This window comes from Hemiscyllium ocellatum, chromosome 26, assembly GCF_020745735.1.
Source record: "Hemiscyllium ocellatum isolate sHemOce1 chromosome 26, sHemOce1.pat.X.cur, whole genome shotgun sequence".
Taxonomy (NCBI): domain Eukaryota; kingdom Metazoa; phylum Chordata; class Chondrichthyes; order Orectolobiformes; family Hemiscylliidae; genus Hemiscyllium; species Hemiscyllium ocellatum.
Window position 1 is genome coordinate 13,305,974 of NC_083426.1, and position 18,108 is coordinate 13,324,081.

The 18,108-nt window shown below is 42.0% G+C and overlaps 1 protein-coding gene across 1 annotated transcript in view; it reads right to left on the reverse strand.

The window, feature by feature from the left end:
• Nucleotides 1-15,032, reverse strand: part of LOC132828148 (glutathione S-transferase Mu 5-like) — a 30,458-nt gene extending 15,426 nt beyond the window's left edge. Inside the window, exons 1-5 of the mRNA XM_060845072.1 lie at nt 14,892-15,032; nt 10,788-10,863; nt 9,609-9,673; nt 7,700-7,781; nt 5,659-5,759 (exon numbers count right to left, since the gene is read on the reverse strand). Of these exons, the coding sequence (XP_060701055.1) occupies nt 5,659-5,759; nt 7,700-7,781; nt 9,609-9,673; nt 10,788-10,863; nt 14,892-14,927 (360 nt within the window). The 5' untranslated portion in view covers nt 14,928-15,032. The remainder of the gene's footprint in view (nt 1-5,658; nt 5,760-7,699; nt 7,782-9,608; nt 9,674-10,787; nt 10,864-14,891) is intronic.
• Between the last annotated feature and the right edge of the window lie 3,076 nt (nt 15,033-18,108).

Consider the following 18,108-nt stretch of genomic DNA (forward strand, 5'->3'; position numbering starts at 1 on the left):
AGAGACAAGCACGAACAGACAATCTTATAGATGCGTGGGCCAGCTGTCCCACTGTCCCCACTGTCCCCGCTGTCCTCTCACCTTTTGTTACCAAACAAAGAAACACAGTCAGACACTGGGAGCCAGGAGAGGTGGAGGCCCTGAGGGAACCAGGGTTTATAGAAGTACAGAAAATAGTTTAGCCAATAATAGACCAAACAGCTTTCTGCAAATTATGTTCAAAACCAACCTGTTCAGATGGGTCACAATATCCCCAGCACAGGTGGCACTTGAACCTCAACCTTCTGGCCCAGAGACAGGGATGCTACCACTCTGCCAGAAAAGCCCACAGAATGGCCTTCCCCAGGCTGGAAATATTGAAAGCTATTGAGATCATTCCCTATTAAAATGTCAAAGAAACCTGCTTTAAAATCAAAGGGAGACGAAAACATACCAACAAAATTCGTGGGAACTCATCTCTTGGAGGTTTAAAACACATTCATTCAGCTGGGAAGTGGCATCATCGAAACGTTGCTAACTAAAAAGGTTTCCTAATTTGCAGAATGCAGTTTGCTGTTTTCGATTGCAGTGACTAAGACAATGCATTTGATTACACATCGTACCAACATAACTCATTCTGAAATGAAAGCTCTGGCATTGCCTGTTGTGTGTGTTTCATGATCCAAAGTAATTTTCAATTGTAAAATAAATTGTAATTACTAAACAGGTAAATCCAAACAATCTGAAAAGCCCTCCTCACACGGATTATTCTTGTGGTTTCGGCATAGATTAGATTAGATTAGATTACTTAGTGTGGAAACAGGCCCTTCAGCCCAACAAGTCCACACCAACCCGCAACCCACCCATTCCCCTATATTTACCCCTTTACCTAACACTACGGACAATTTAGCATGGCCAATTCACCTGACCTGCACATCTTTGGACTGTGGGAGAAAACCGGAGCACCCGGAGGAAACCCACGCAGACACGGGGAGAATGAATGTGTGGAGTTTGCACAGTCGCCCAAGTCGGGAATTGAACCTGGGTCTCTGGCGCTGTGAGGCAGCAGTGCTAACCACTGTGCCACCATGCCGCCCACATCCGATAGAAGTTTGCACAAATGCGACAGTTAACACAGTCATTGATGGAGGTTTTGGAGATTTGGAGCTCAGGGTGTAAGTTTGCTCACTGAACTAGTAATTTGTTTTCCGATGTTTCATCACCATACTAGTCATTCACAACTTTAATAATCTTTCTGAATAATTGAGTACTCGTGTGGATTTTAACAATGTCAGTGTTTGATAACAGATTCAAGGGATTCCTGCATGCACCTGTTCAACACAGTACTCTACAACATCAGATGCTTGTGCCTGGAGGATCTCTGTCTGGTCTGTTATCCTACATCAATGAGCTGCTGACTGGTGCCTAAGGGAAAATTCCTCAGTGTCTCTGATGGGAGAGGAACATCCAACAGGAAAGTCAGAAGCTTGCCTCAAAGTGAATTTATTCCAAAAGTTAAAAGCAAATCAGCAACAATTCCAGCCTAGACAGGAGAACCGGTTCAGAATTATATATTACATGATACAAATCTGAACCAGAGAAGCAGGGGTACTCAGGTCAGTCAACATCTGTGGAGAGAATAAAAGGGCAGAGAGAGTCTGCATAGGAGAGAGAGGTTGTAGAACTCTTTGGGAATCATGCTTCACTCCCTGTCTGTTCAGAGCAAGAAACTATGGCTGAGAAAGGGCTTCAGGGAAGAAAAATGCACTGGAACTGTAAATTTACTGCTTGCTTTCTGAGAAATGTTAGTGCTGATTAAACCAGACTTGATTTTACAAAGAATTTTCATTCTGTTATGCAAGATACTGTAACCATCTGATTACAAACACAAATCCATGTCATTCAGAGTGGTTAGTTCTAGTGAATTGTAGGTTTGAAATAGCGGAGATATCCTGAGGAACTGCCCAGTCACTTGTCTGCACTCTACAGGGGCAAAGAGGTGGGAGATGGAGCTGAGGAGAAACAATCAATGGTCACCAACCTTACCTTATACAGGCACCAGCCATGTCTGAAAATTAGAGAGGAAACAACGCTCAACGATAATAGGACCCAGAGAGAAGTCCTCAATGTGGGTAAGGAGAGACTGGAGAATCAAGCACAGATCATTTGGCTAAATCCTCGGAGTTTCCAAATAACTATAGTCATTGGCCAAACAGCCTTTCAAATCTGGATGGACTATGTATCATAACAGCTGCAAATGTGTTGCTGGTCAAAGCACAGCAGGCCAGGCAGCATCTCAGGAATAGAGAATTCGACGTTTCGAGCATAAGCCCTTCCTACTATGTATCATAACAGCTAGTTTTTCATTTAAAAAAAAATGGCCAAGGAGCCAGACATTTGGGACAAGTCAATGAGTCTGAGCCGGCATGGACACAAATTCTAGTTTCCAGATTTTTTATTGAATTCAAATTTCACCATCTCCCATATCAGGATTCAAACCCAGGTTCCCAGCACATTAGCTGAATTCTGGATCAATAGTCTACAATATCACTAGGTACCTTGCATAATATTTTAAATTGTTTTTTTTACATAGATAGCTTCATTTGTTTTATTTCACAAAGGAAAGTAAACTTGTTTTATTTGTCTGTGTATTGTTTATCTATGCTGTCCATTTATCAGTGTGATAACCCAGTCAAAGACTGCCCCATTCGGTCCATCTAGTGGAGTTAGGTCCATTTCCTCATCCTTTCCCTAGTTGTGCAATTTTTGTAAAAAATGTGAATTAGTCGCTTCTATGTTGCGAAAAGCATCCTTACATTCCTCATCCCGAGATACCACAAAATACATCTTTTAAATATAGCTCTTCCTCAATTTCAAAATTAAGGGACAGCCACTTGAGAAGGTTAAAATAAAATATTTCTAGACTGCACAAAACTGAAGATGAAACAACTTTCTCTCCTGCATGATGGATTGCATTCACTCAACAATCTGAAGTGAATTGGTATGAAGTTAAACTAGCTGAAAATGTGTTGCTGGTTAAAGCACAGCAGCTTAGGCAGCATCCAAGGAACAGGAAATTCAACGTTTTGGGCCAGAGCCCTTCATCAGGAATGGCTTATGCCCGAAACGTCGAGTTTCCTGTTCCTTGGATGCTGCCTAACCTGCTGTGCTTTAACCAGCAACACATTTTCAGCTGTGATCTCCAGCATCTGCAGACCTCACTTTTTACATGAAGTTAAACTATACAAACCAGAATCAACAGCACCCTCTGCTGGCTGAAAATTAGTGAGCTAAAACCCCAATGTGATTTTTAGGTAGTGACTATTATAATAGCAGAGACTCATGATGATTAGCAAGTTTTGAGAAGATTTGTAGCTCAAGTTGAGGTTCTGGATTTAAGTTGAGCTCAGCGAGCAAACTCGCATCCAGAACCCATGATGATTAGTGCATTAAGAATGTGGAAAGAACACTTTCCAAAAGAATTGTACAAAACTTAATTACACATCAGTGCAGGAAAATAAATGGAATTTTTACTGAAGGAGAGAATAGAAGGATGTTTAGAAATAATAGACATAATAACGAATAGGCAAAGATTTCAAAATGGAAATCTAGCTTGACCACATTAAAAAAAAAGTTAAAGAAAGATTAGACACAGTGATAATGCAGGATATGTAAATACCTGTTTTTAAATCAAAGATCAAAGATCAGAGAGAAGGGATAAAATAGATAGTTGGCATGGAGGAATAAAGCAGAGAGAGTGGGTGCAAAATGATGGCTGAGTGGCCAAAGTGCAAAGTGATGTTCCACAAACGTCAGTTACTTTTCACCTTTTTCAATAATGATTTACACTTGAAATTAAAATCGCAATTTCTAAAATTGTGGATGACACCAAGTTGTTTTCCTTTGGGAAGCAGAACAGTCAATACCAAGGAAGACAGAAAAATAAAAACTCCTGAAAGACATGAATAACTAACAGAACAGGCAAACTAACATCAAAAGAAGTTTAACACAGATAAATAGGAGATTACTTCTCTCACAACTTGGCGTGGGGCCAAGGATCAAATGATCTCAAAGTCCAAACCTATTGTTAAGTAGGAAATTATGGGGAACTGTATATCCAAAAGGTCTAAAGGTCAAGGCCTTTGATAAGGTGCCACACGGGAGGTTGCTGAGCAAGGTGAGGGCCCATGGCGTTCGAGGTGAGCTACTGGTATGGATTGAGGATTGGCTGTCTGACAGAAGGCAGAGAGTTGGGATAAGAGGTTCTTTTTCAGAATGGCAACCGGTGAAAAGCGGTGTCGTGCAGGGTTCACTGTTGGGTCGCAGCTGTTCACATTGTATATTAATGATCTGGATGAAGGGACTGTGGGCATTCTAGCAAAGTTTGCCAATTATACAAAGTTAGGTGAACAGGCAGGTAGTACTGAGGAAGGGGGGAGGCTGCAGAAGGATCTAGACAGTTTAGGAGAGTGGTCCAGGAAATGGCTGATGAAGTTCAATGTGAGCAAATGCGAGGTCTTACACTTTGGCAAAAAGGAATAAAAGCACAAACTACTTTCTGAACGGTGAGAAAATTCATAAAGCAAAAGTACAAAGGGATCTGGGAGTGCAGGTCGAGGATCCTCTAAAGGTAAACATGCAGGTTGAGTCCGTGATTAAGAAAGCGAATGCAACGTTGTCATTTATCTCAAGGGGGTTGGAATATAAGAGCAGCAATGTGCTACTGAGACTTTATAAAGCTCTGGTTAGGCCCCATTTGGAGTACTGTGTCCAGTTTTGGTCCCCACACCTCAGGAAAGACATATTGGCACTGGAGCGTGTCCAGCAGAGATTCACACAGATGATCCCCAGAATGGTAGGTCTAACATACGAGGAACGGCTGAGGATCCTGGGATTGTACTCATTGGAGTTTAGAAGGTTAAGGGGCGAAACGTACAAGATAATACTTGGCTTGGAAAGGGTGGACGCTAAGAAATTGTTTCCATTAGACAAGGAGACTAGGACCCATGGGCACAGCCTTAGAATTAGAGGGGGTCAATTCAGAACAGAAATGCGGAGACATTTCTTCAGCCAGAGTGGTGGGCCTGAGGAATTAATTGCCGTGGAGTGCAGTGGAGGCCAGGACACTAAATGTCTTCAAGGCAGAGATTGATAAATTCTTGATGTCACAAGGAATTAAGGGCTACAGGGAGAATGCGGGTAAGTGGAGTTGAAACGCCCATCAGCCATGATTAAATGGCAGAGTGGACTCGATGGGCCAAATGGCCTTACTTCCACTCCTATGTCTTATATGGTCTTAACACACAATAAAATAGAAATAGAAATTTCTTTGTCTGAATCACGAGCACAGCGATTGGTTGAAGTGAATTGTATGGACACATTTAAAAGGGTAAACAGACAAGCAGTCCAGTTAGATAGACTAATTGACTATGGTAAGTCAATTTAGATGATAAAAGATATGGGGAGTTACAAGTGGAACATTAATACTGACAAAGAGGTAGCTAGGACAAATGGTCTGATTTTTGTGCCATTTTGCCGATGTAATCAAATTCAAGATCAGCGCAACGCCATCTAAAACCAATACATTCAAGAGATCAATCCAACCTCTGTTCCCATTATACATCTACCAAAAATCAGAAGCAAAATTTAGTAACTGATTGACGAAATAACATAACTCACAAAATCAGGGTTGTAGGCAAGTCGGACAAAGCCCATACGGAAATCCATCGACTGGTTCTCCATCATATCAACACGGATCTTTTCATCCTCGGTCTCGCCCACTACGAGCAGAAGGTCAAACACAGATTCCCGAGTGCAAACAGAAAACAATGGAACATTCACAAACCAACAGCAGGTAACATGACACTAAACCAAATACCAGAATACAGTAGGAGAATGGGCATTTAGAGGCAGATGTACAGCATAGAAACAGACCCTTTGGTCCAACTTGTCCATACCAACCAGATATCCTAACCTAATCCCGTCCCATTTGCCAGTACTTTGCTCATATCCCTCCAAACCCTTCCTATTCAATTACCCATCCAGATGCCTTTTAAAACATTGTAATTGTACCAGCCTCCAACACTTCCTCTGGCAGCTCATTCCATACACACACACACCACTCTGCATGAAAAGGTTACTCCTTAGGTCCCTTTTAAATCTTGCCTCCCTCACCCTGAACCTATGCCCTCTAGTTTGGGACTCCCCACCCCAGGGAAGAGACTTCGTCTATTTATCCTATCCACGCCCCTCATGATTTTATAAACTTCTACAAGGTCACCCCTCAGCATCCAACACTCCAGGGAAAAACAGCCCCAGCCTATCCAGCCTCTCCCTGTAGCTCAAATCCTCCAACCCTGGCAACATCCTTGTAAACCTTCTCTCAGCCCTTTCAAGTTTCACAACATCCTTCCAACAGCAGGGAGACTAAAATTGAATGCAGTAACCTCTTTATAGTATCGTTTAGCATTAATGAGTGGCATTGTATAGGGGCCCAAATGGGATGGTGGCAGCATCAGGAAACAAGTACAGTGAGATCCATACCCAGTGTCAGGAACACTTTGCTTGTGAAAATCTGAAATTGGTGCAAAGTGATGAGAATCTCTCTACACAGTGAAAGTTCCCAACCGCGGGTGAGTTTTGAATGTTAAATGACCTGTAAATGGCCAGTCACCTCTTCAATATTCAGCTACCATTCCTATCAAACAAGCTCCACAAAGAGAAAACAACTTAGAAAGCAGAGAGTTTCCATGTTGCAAATTTAGTTCACTGCCTGCTGCATACAATTACTATGGGGAATAAAGGTTTGCCTAACTAGTGACACCAACATCCCATGAATGAATTTTTTAAAAATTTAGAAGAATGCCTTTTTGTTTCAAGTAATATTATCAGACTGTAACTTGACAAGCATGTCCTGAGGGCGATACAATACATATTACTTTCTAGTTTAAACAGGTTTCAGGTGGAAACAGAAAAGAGAGAGTCAAAAAACACCTAACCTAGCAGATGGGCAAGAGGATAAAAATAAGTTAAAAGCCTGACTCGCATCCTTGTTATAGTATTCTCAAGAAGTCCACAGTGCAATGGCTTCATCTGAAGTTAAAATTCAGCTGAAAGAACCAATATTTTTAGTCAAAGTCACTAAACATTTGCTGTTATTTTGGATGGCAAAATCATGGCATTAATGCAGTATTTCTTTTGTATATAATTGATTCTGAAAGTTACATCAGCTAGGAATGCACAGGATTGTACACTTGGACTACAGTACTACAACTTGTACATTAGTCTATCAGAGCAGGAAATGTACAGGAAAAATAATCTCTGGTTTTAATATTGATCTGCTTGGAAGCCTACAACTCAAAAGTTGTCCCACTTGCAGTTGAGAGCGCGTAACTTAAACATCTAATAAGGAATGATTATAAAAACTTTGCATTGGAAGAGTTGAGAGAATTATTAAAATATTACTTTTAATAGTTCTTGGATATTTACAAAATATTAAATTAAATGAGATTGAAAATAACTTAATTTAGGCTAAAATTAATTGTAAAAGTCAAATAGCTTTGGAAGAAAAATAATACAAATCACAAATGCAGACCACATTTTAAAGGAGCAATGTCTCTGTGCGTGCCACAAGATTAATTGTGCAGGAACACAAAATAAGTTTTGCCAAGCTGCAAAGAAAAAGACCCAGGCTTGGAACCACTGGTCAAAGCAAACTTACCAAGATCATGTTTCCTTGCAATATAACGCATGATGGCATTGCTCTGGGTAATTTTCACATCCCCATTAATTAAGTATGGGAGCTGAAAGAGAGAGAGATTTCACAATCATAAATTTAGAACACGGATGCAATTAGCGAAAGATAAAACAGAAGATTTCCGTTTTAATAAATCAGCATTTTATTAGGGCTAATCCTTGGGATCTTTGAACAGGCTGTTTGTTTAAATAAATTCATATGCAAATCCATATTATTGTGCAGGCAGTTTAGATTAGATTCCCTGTATAGTGTAGAAACAGGCCTTTCAGCCCAACCAGTCCACACCGACCCTCTGAAGAGTAACCCACCCAGATCCATTTCCCTCTGACTAATGCACCTAACACTATGGGCAATTTAGCATGGCCAATTCATCTGACCCGCACATCTTTGGGACTGTGGGAGAAAACCAGAGCACCCGGAAAAAAAACCCATGCAGACACAGGGAGAACATGCAAACTCCACACAGTCACCCGAGGCTGGAATCGAACCTGGGACCCTGGTGCTGCGAGGCAGCAGTGCTAACCACTGAGCCACTGTGCCACCCAAAATTTAAAAGTAATATCAAACAACTATTAATTATTGTATTGATCCCTTTGACACATGGATGCTGTACCTGGAAAACTCGAAAATTATTTACCACAAATCCAGCAGATACTATTCAGTGACTGGGAATTAAAATACCATTTATAATGAGATCAACCAGCTATTTATGGATTTTCTTAAAAATCTTGATGTTTCTACAGGTCACTTTGCTTAAAAAGAGTGAGCAAGATAATAGTAATATTTTTAATTAGTTGTTATGTTATTTTCAACGTATTCAGCATTCACTGGTATTTCAAATCTTTCAGTAAAAGGAGATAGGGTAAGCATATCTTAAACAGAATTTGAGACTGATGATTCCTTGTAAGAAAAAGAGGATAGAAAAATCAGCAATCCAAATCTGACGAAATAAAGAGAAGGATAGCAACTACATCCTTTTAGTGGAGAGGCTGAATAGGCTGGGGCTATTTTCCCTGGAGCATCAGAGGCAGAGGGGTGACCTTATATAGGTTTATAAAATCATGACTGAAAATGTGTTGCTGGTCAAAGCACAGCAGGTTAGGCAGCATCTCAGGAATAGGGAATTCGACGTTTCGAGCATAAGTCCTTCATCAGGAATTATAAAATCATGAGGAACATGCCATAGGGCAAACAGGCATGGTCTTTTCCCTGGGCTGCGAGTCCAAAACTAGAGGCTGTAGGTTTAAGGTCAGAAGGGAGAGACTTAAAAAGGGCAACCTTTTCACACAGAGGGTGGTGTGTGTATGGAATTAGCTCAGAGGAAGTGGTGGAGGCTGATACAATTACAACATTTTAAAAAGGCATCTGGATGGGTATATGAATAGGAAATATTTGCAGGGATATGGGCCAAATGAAACTGGAGTTATCTAGGATATCTGGACTGAAGGGTCTGTTTCTATGATCAGCAACTCAGAAGCACAAGCCAATGTCCAGGGACATTGGTTAGAATCTCATTATGGTAAATGGTGAAGTTTGAACTGAATAAAAATACGGAATTAAAGCTAGCTTAATGGTAACCAATGCTGATTGTTGTCCAAAAAAAAAAAAACACCCGTCTGGTTTATTAAGATCCTTCAGGGACAAAAATCTACCATCCTGTGCTTTGGCTCAAATATGAACAGCAGATACACAGCAAAGAGATCAACTTTTAACTGCCCTGTGGGCAATAAGCGATACCCACATCCTTTGAAAGAAGGAGGATTAAAAAGCTAGGACAATCACAAGAGTTTAAAAAAAAATTACAATTCCCTATTTTCAGTTTTTACAACAATTTTCCCCAAGAAAGGGCAAAATTAGAGATGTCAACACTTACATTTGGGAAATCCAGTCCAAGCTTGTATTTCACATCAAACCAGCACGTTTTGTCATAATTGGGAGCTGGAAAATTTGAACATATTTAGAAAACACCAACACATTGTGCAATTTTAGCTTATGAATAAGTCAAATACCTAACCCGAATACTCAATTCCTAATACCCCAAGAAAAATAGCTGGACTGAAATAGTTCAGATGATTGTATCTCAGTTCATGCCTAATGTTATCAGGAAACCAGAAATAACATCAAACATACTCCCACAGCCCTTATTGCCTCTCCTCCATACAGTAGAAACAAGTTAGAAACAGTAGCAACGTGCTGTACATAGTTATGGCAACACAGTAACATTTTTAATAGTATCAAAGGTCATTTTAATATGTCAGGATAATTAGTTTCTTTATCAAATGTTGCAAAGTGACCTGGAGTTGGGCAAACCATTGCAAAATAAGGTTGTGAATGTAACAGTTTTATGATAGCATTTGAAATGGTCAACCCCACAGATCTTAGATGCTAATTTGTCAAACATATTTAAGGCTGGAACAGACAGACTTTTGGTCTTTCAGAAAAATCAAGTGAGATGGCTCTTGGACAGGAAAAAAGTGGAGTTGAGCCAAACGCAGACTGTGGTGAAAGGACCAGAAGGGACAAACTTCAAGCCCAAATGCAGTCCAAGTCTGAGCAACAATGGTATCTCTGTTTCTACACATTTTCAGTGCAATGGAAGTCAGTCAGATTGCCAACTTATACAAAGAGCCAAAGACCAAAAACAACTGGAATACAACAGCTGGGACATGCCATCAGCAGGTGGTTCAGACAACCTTGGGCAATTCCAAATCACATTATATCCCACTTTAATTCAACAGGCATAAAACTAGGAAGAGGAATACACCACTTTGCCCTTCAAGCCTGCTCTCCCATTCAGTCCGATTTTGGGTTCTCCCACAAGGGGGAAAAAACCTTCCCATATCCACCCTGTCAGGGCCCCTCAAGGTCTTGTACTGCAATCAAGTTGTCTCTTGATATTCCAAATCCCAGCAGAAATAAACCTCTTATCCTATAGTCTCAAAACATTTTTCCAACTACTTTGAGCGTATTTACATAATGCACACTGTACTCCACAGGAGCCCTGAATAACCAGAAATTTCATACAACTTCACAAAATAGACAAAAAAGTTACCTTCTCCACATGAATAGAACTTCTCTTCATATGCTGTTCCAGTATATTCCAAGAGCAAGCGAATTGGCTGGGCCAACTACATAAAGATTTAAATCAGAGAGAAATCTTAGTGTCATTAACAGTCAAGTAAAACAATAATGATCCATCATGGGTTCTTAAAGTCACTGCTTCTAAAAGATTTTTCAAATCATTTGCAACGCACAGAGTCACATTATACAGAATTGCTCGAAGCATTTTGAAACTGTATCAAAAAGACAACTGAAGAGAAATAAAAATAAAATTCTGGAGAGACTCAGCAGGTCTGGTAGCATCTGCAGAGAGAGAAACAGTCTGAAATGGCTGAGTATGCTCCAAGTCAAATTAAGAGGAATCATTGCTGCACTGGTTTCAAAAATCAACTGGCTTCTTAACACTTGTGAATGTGATTTAAGCAGATTACACCTCTGGCAGAAGAAGTCAAGACTGTACTTGTAGAGTCTCTCCAAGTCTATTTTAACAATAGGGAGATTCAATTCAAAACTAGTTCTTGTGGGTGGGGAAATGGGGTGAGAGAATGTTAATCTCTTTAATGCAGCACATAGAATCCCCAACAATTTTCATTTATATTACTGGTACACCTGGCCAAATACCAGTATCCTTAAGCATACAGCTAAACGACAGAACAAGTGCAGACAGATTCAGGAAAAGGCCATGGTGGAGGCATGTGGTAAATATCTCTCAATACAGAACAAACCTGTACATGTTGCTGGAGAGTAAGGCAAAGGGCAAGACATCTAAAATAAAAATCAACAGGTTAAATTTTAAGAAGGGAAAACCAGCTGACTTGGAAAAAGCAATAAAAAAAAGTGGTCGGTGTGGAGTTGTTGGGCAGAAGGGCCCCGTTTGCACACTAAGTAATCTAATCCAAGTATTCTGAGTCAAACCCTATGGGGGCACAGTTTTTATTTGGAAAAATTATGCCTCCAGCCAGAATAAAAAGCAAAATCCTGACAATCACAAAAACTCAGCATGTTAAAAAAAATGTACTTGGAGACAGAATGAGATAATAATATTTAAAACAAAAAAACCCTCAAAGGATGTGTCCAGTTCTGAAGGAAAGCTGAAAAGTTAAAAGCAGAAACTGCTGGAAAGACTCAGCAGGTCTGGCAGCATCTGTGGAAATGACATTCCTGACAAAGAGCTCATGCTCAAAACATCAACTCTCCTGCTCCTCAGCTGCTGCCTGATCGGCTGTGCTTTTCCAGCACCATACTTTTTCACTCAACATCTGTGAAAAGAATACAGAGTTAAATGTTAACTACTGGAATAGCTAATAATAAAAAAATTCCAGAATCTGCAGTGCTTTTTTTTTGGTCTAGTAGTGGAAAAAAGTTACCTGTTTCACTTTCCATAAATGCTCCCAGACCTGCTAAGCATTACCAACCACAAACACAGAATGCTGGAGAAATTCAGCAGGCGCTAACAGCCCAGACAGAATATTAACTGTTTTTCTCTCTGAAAAGATTGCCAGACTTGCTTAATTTCCCAGCATTCTCTGGGTGTGTTTCAGATTTGCAGCATCCACAGTATTTTGCCTTTAAATCAAATTTTACCAGAAGTTCCTGGTTTTAAAATGACTAACCAGTTCTGGTACGGTTTAAAAGATGAACTGAAATAAAAGGGTGTCAGCACAACTCTTGATCTGTTAGAGAGGAGTCATGGCAAGATCCTTGCAGGTGGAGGAAGAAATAGCCATTTCACGCTGGTCATTGAAGAACTGTCACCAAGAAAGATGAATGCCCCAGTAACCACACAAATGTGTATATTAGCTAGTCCAGTAGTTACAATGGTGGGGGTCAGTGAACTGAATCGCTAGCCTGCAATGCAGAGTAACACTAGTTCAATTGCTGTGCCAGCTGAGGTTATCATGAAGGACTCTCCTTCTCAAGCTCTCTCTGTACGCGAGGAGTAGTGACCCTCAAGTTAAACCATTCTCTCCTTATTTACTGAGAGAGTAGCCCTCCAGTCTGGAGGGGCTCTGGCAAGTTTACCCTTAGTTCTGCCTCAGAACCCTTCAACCCCACGGCATTAATGTGAATTTCACCAGTTTCCCTCCCCCCCACCTTACCCCAGTTCCAATTGCCCACTGTCCTCATGACCTGTCCCATCTAAAATCTTCCTTCCCACCTGTCCACTCCACCGATTACCTTCACCCCACCTCCATCCACCTACTGCATTCTCAGCTACCCTCCCCCCCCAGCCCCACATCCCCTCCTAATTATGTCTCCACCCCAAGGCTCCCAGCCTCATTCCTGATAAAGGGCTTTTGCCCGAAATGTCGATTTTCCTGCTCCTCGGATGTTGCCTGACTGGCTGTGCTTTTCCAGCACCACTCATCTTGACTCAGCTAGTGCAGCAATTGAACTTACACTAGTGTTACTCTGCATTGCAGATTAGCTATTCAGTTAACTGACCCCACCATTGTAACGACTGGACTAGCTAATATATATATATTTGTGTGGTTCCTGGGGCGTTCGTCTATTCATCTGCAGTACAAACTTTCACCGGAGTTACCTTTAATTACAATGCAAAAGTCATTGTTATTATGGGTGAAAATTATTTCTGTGTGTGTGTGTCACACAGACAGAAAATGGCTTTAGTTAGATCATATGGTCTGATGATCAAAATTCCAGATTTACATCCTGCCAAGTCCTCACAGTTGGCACCACAAGATTTTTCTACTTGGTTATTGTAAACTTGACTAATGTTTTCCAAACAAGGTTAATATATTGCAATACAAAGCACACAGAATTCCATGCCTCTGTTCAAAAGGTTACAGATTTAAAGCTGAGCGCTCAGTTTAATGCCAACAAGACAGGGATACATTAGTAATGTTCAGGATAAATCCTAGCTCTTCAAAAATGTTACACAGTTATCACAAAATAAACATCAAACTGTAAAATCTAAACTTCAGAAGATGAAATATCAATGCAGCCAAGTGAACTGTCAAAGAAATAATTGGAAATGAAATATTCTTTGTATCAAATCTTGAAGAGTGAAGAATGTAGCAAAGGCATGTTTGGAATTAAAGCAAATCTGAGAAAAAGGAAAGTTGAATAAAGTATAACATTAGCACTAACAATTAATTAAGATAGGCTGAATATCCTTCAAACTTAAATGTCTTGTAAACAATGTATTTATTATCATTCTTTTAGATTACTGCTTTTGTTATTTTGTCATTTCAGTACCGTATAATTATCGGATCACTGGTGAAAGTTATATTCTGCCCTTTGTAAGAGGGCTATGGTCCAATAATACTGCAGTTGCACTTTTGAGTTGACATCAGAAACAGTAATTGGAGATTTACCAACTGGCCCTGTGTGGGTTTGCCGCTTTTTCTGGTTCTTCACGAGCTACACGGGGAAAGGAATTCCAGAGTGGGGGAATAATCGCCATTTTATAACCTCTAAAATGTAAAACAGGTACGGTGTGTACTGGAAATCTGAAACAAACACACACACAAAGTACTGGAGAAACTCAGCAGGTCAGTCATTCTCCATGGAGAGAAACAGAGTTAAAGCCTCGTGATAAAGAATGACCTTTTCTAACTGGACTCCAAACTTTAACTGTTGAAAATGTGCTGCTGGTTAAAGCACAGCAGGTCAGGCAGCATCCAAGGAACAGGAAATTCGACGTTTCGGGCATAAGCCCTTCATCACGAAACTTTATCCAAACTTTAACTGTTTCTTTCTCTCTCTCTATGCAGAATGCCTGACCTGCTGAGTTTCTCCAGCACTTTCCCATTGCTCGGAGTAGCGAAACGATAATGCTCTTAAATTTGAAAATGGAGAGCGAGAGAGAGAGATCTACGCAGAATACAACTGGACTGGATTCGTGTAAATTCTGCACAAAAGTGCAATTCCCCCACCCCACCTCCCGATTAATAAGATTGCAGAAAACACAAAGCCCGACTTCGGCAGCGTCCCAGAGCCCGCGCTCGGATTTTCTTGCTCATCTGAAGAAGGGCCCAATCTGCCCGGAGCCCCAGGCACCGCGAAAATGCAGCGAGCAGCCCCTGGAGCTGGGACCCTGCGGCCGGGCTAGCTTTCCTGTCTGCTCTCTTACCCCGCGGATATCCCAGTAACCGAGTATCATTCCCATGTCCGTGCTCCCAAATTCACACAAGGCGGATCAGCTGCAGCAGCACTCAGTGCAGGCCGGGTCTGAAAGACACTCTCACCAGGCTACAATCCCTCCCCTCTTCCACCCACCCTGCTTTATATATATCCGGCTGAGTCACAGTGTGCCTCCAGTTTATCACTTGGTTCCGGTTTGATTAGAAATGCTTTCATTCACAGCCTTTAAGTTAATGTACATTTTAATGCGGGCATTAAAGGAGAAAGTGGTTGGTTAAACAAAACTCTTATTCTCTTGAATTGTGCAGTCGTTGCTTCCAATTTCATCCCCTTTTTAAAATTAATTTCTTCAGACTTCTGAACACCCAGAGGGAAAACAAATAAAATCATCAGTGATACATGCAAATGAATAGAGGAGCTCCTTTTTGTTCGATTTGATTTATTATTGTCACATGTACCTAGGTACAGAGGAGATTCATCCCGAGGGGAAGAAAACAGCATAGTATAGGGAGGGTGGAGAGATAAACTAGAGGAGGGTGGGGGTAGGTAGAGAGTAGCAGAGAGTACAATGGGTGTGTGGGGGAGGGGATGAAGGTGATAGGTCAGGGAGGAGATGGTGGAGTGGATAAGTGGAAAAGAAGGTAGGTAGGTAGGACAAGTCCTGGGGACAGTGCTGAGCTGGAAGTTTGGAACTTGGGTGAGGTGGGGGAAGGGGAAATGAGGAAACTGTTACATCTCCATTAATGACAACCGACTTGACACTGACATTTTTTACAAACACACCAACTCCCACAGATACCTGGATTACACTTCTTGCAAAAATGCTATCCCATATTCCCAATTCCTCCGCCTCCACCGTATCTGCTCCCAGGAGGACCAGTTCCACCACAGAACACACCGGATAGCCTCCTTCTTTAGAAACTGCAATTTCCCTTCCCACGTGGTTAAAGATGCCCTCCAATGCATCTCGTCCATATCCCGCACCTCTGTCCTCAGACCCCACCCCTCCAACCGTAACAAGGACAGAACGCTCCTGGTGCTCACCTTCCACCCTACCAACCTTCGCATAAACCAAATCACCCAGCGACATTTCCGCCACCTCCAAAAGACCCCACCACCAGGGATATATTTCCCTCCCCACCCCTTTCCGCCTTCCGCAAAGACCGTTCTCTCCATGACTACCTGGTCAGGTCCACGCCCCCCTACAACCCACCCTCCCATCCTGGCACTTTCTCCTGCCACAGCAGGAACTGTAAAACCTGTGCCCACACCTCCTCCCTCACCTCTATCCAAGGCCCTAAAGGAGCCTTCCATATCCATCAAAGTTTTACCTGCACATCCACTAATATCATTTATCGTACCTGTTGCTCCCGATGCTGTCTCCTCTACATTGGGGAGACTGGGTGCCTCCTAACAGAGCGCTTTAGGGAACATCTCCAGGACACCCGCACCAATCAACCACACCGCCCTGTGGCCCAACATTTCAACTCCCCCTCCCACTCTGCCGAGGACATGGAGGTCCTGGGCCTCCTTCACCGCCGTTCCCTCACCACCAGACACCTGGAGGAAGAACGCCTCATCTTCCGCCTCAGAACACTTCAACCTCACGGCATCAATGTGGACTTCAACAGTTTCCTCATTTCCCCTTCTCCCACCTCACCCTAGTTCCAAACTTCCAGCTCAGCACTGTCCCCATGACTTGTCCGGACTTGTCCTACCTGCCTATCTTCTTTTTCACCTATCCACTCCACCCTCTCCCCCCTGACCTATCACCTTCATCCCCTCCCCCACTCGCCCATTGTTCTCTATGCTACTTTCTCCCCACCCCCACCCTCCTCTAGTTTATCTCTCCACGCTTCAGGCTCACTGCCTTTATTCCTGATGAAGGGCTTTTGCCCGAAACGTCGATTTCGCTGCACTTTGGATGCTGCCTGAACTGCTGTGCTCTTCCAGCACCACTGATCCAGAATCTGGTTTCCAGCATCTGCAGTCATTGTATTACCCCATAGGGAGGATGAGGCAACCATGGCTGACAAGGGATAGCAGAAAAACAAAAGAGAAAGCATAAGATGTGGTGAAGGGCAGTGGGAAACCAGATGATTGGGAAACTTACAAAGACCAACACAGAAAAATAACAAAAAAATAGTAAGGAGGGAAAAGATTAAAGATGAGAGTAAGGTAGCCTGTATGATAAATGAAAATAGACAAGCAGGAGACTGCAGGAACACAGCAAGCCAGGCACTGAAGAGTCCTGAAGAAGGGTTCCACCTGAAACATTTACCTCTCCACCTCCTGATGCTGTCTGGCTTGCTGTGTTCTTCCAGCCTCCGGCTCATCTGCCTTGGAATCCAGCATCTGCAGATTTTTGACTCTAACCAAGTAATATAAATAAATTTCTTTAGAGTATACAATATTGGCAAAAGAGAGTCAAAAGTGGACATTGGGTGACTGGGAAATGACGCTGAAGAGATAGTAGTGGGGAATAAGGAAATTGCTGAGGAACTGAATAATTACTTCATGTCAGTCTTCACGGTGGAAAACACAAATAATATCCCAAAATTTCAAGAGAGGGACCAGAGTGGATTATGGTGGCCATCACCAAGGAGAAGGTATTAGAAAAACTGGATGGCCTGAAGATGGATAAATCACCTGGATCAGATGGACTACACCCAGGAGTTCTAAGGGAGATAGCTGAAGAGATGGTGGAGGCGTTAGTGGTGATCCTTCAGGAATTGTCAGAATCAGGAAGGGCCCCAGAGGACTGGAAAATTGCTAATGTGACTCCCCAGGTTAAAAAGGGTGTAAGGCAAAAGACAAAAACTGCTCAGCCTAACCTCGGTCATGGATAAGATCCTGGAATCCATTGTGAAGGTTGAGATTTCTGAATACTTGGAAGGGTCCAGTAAAATAAGGCAAAGTCAGCATGGTTTCATCATGGGGAGGTCATGGCTGACAAATCTGCTAAAATTCTTTGAGGAAGTAACAAGCAGATTAGACCAAGGAGAGCCAATGGATGTTATTGACCTGGACTTGATCAAGGTCTTTGACAAGGTGCTGCACAGGACACTACTGAGTAAGGACCCATGGTGTCAGAAGCATGGATAGAAGTTTAGCTGTCTGGAAGAAAGTAGAGAGTGGGGATAAAAGACCCTTCTCAGGATGGCAGCCAGTGATTGGTGGTGTTCCACAAGGGTCAGTGTTGGGAC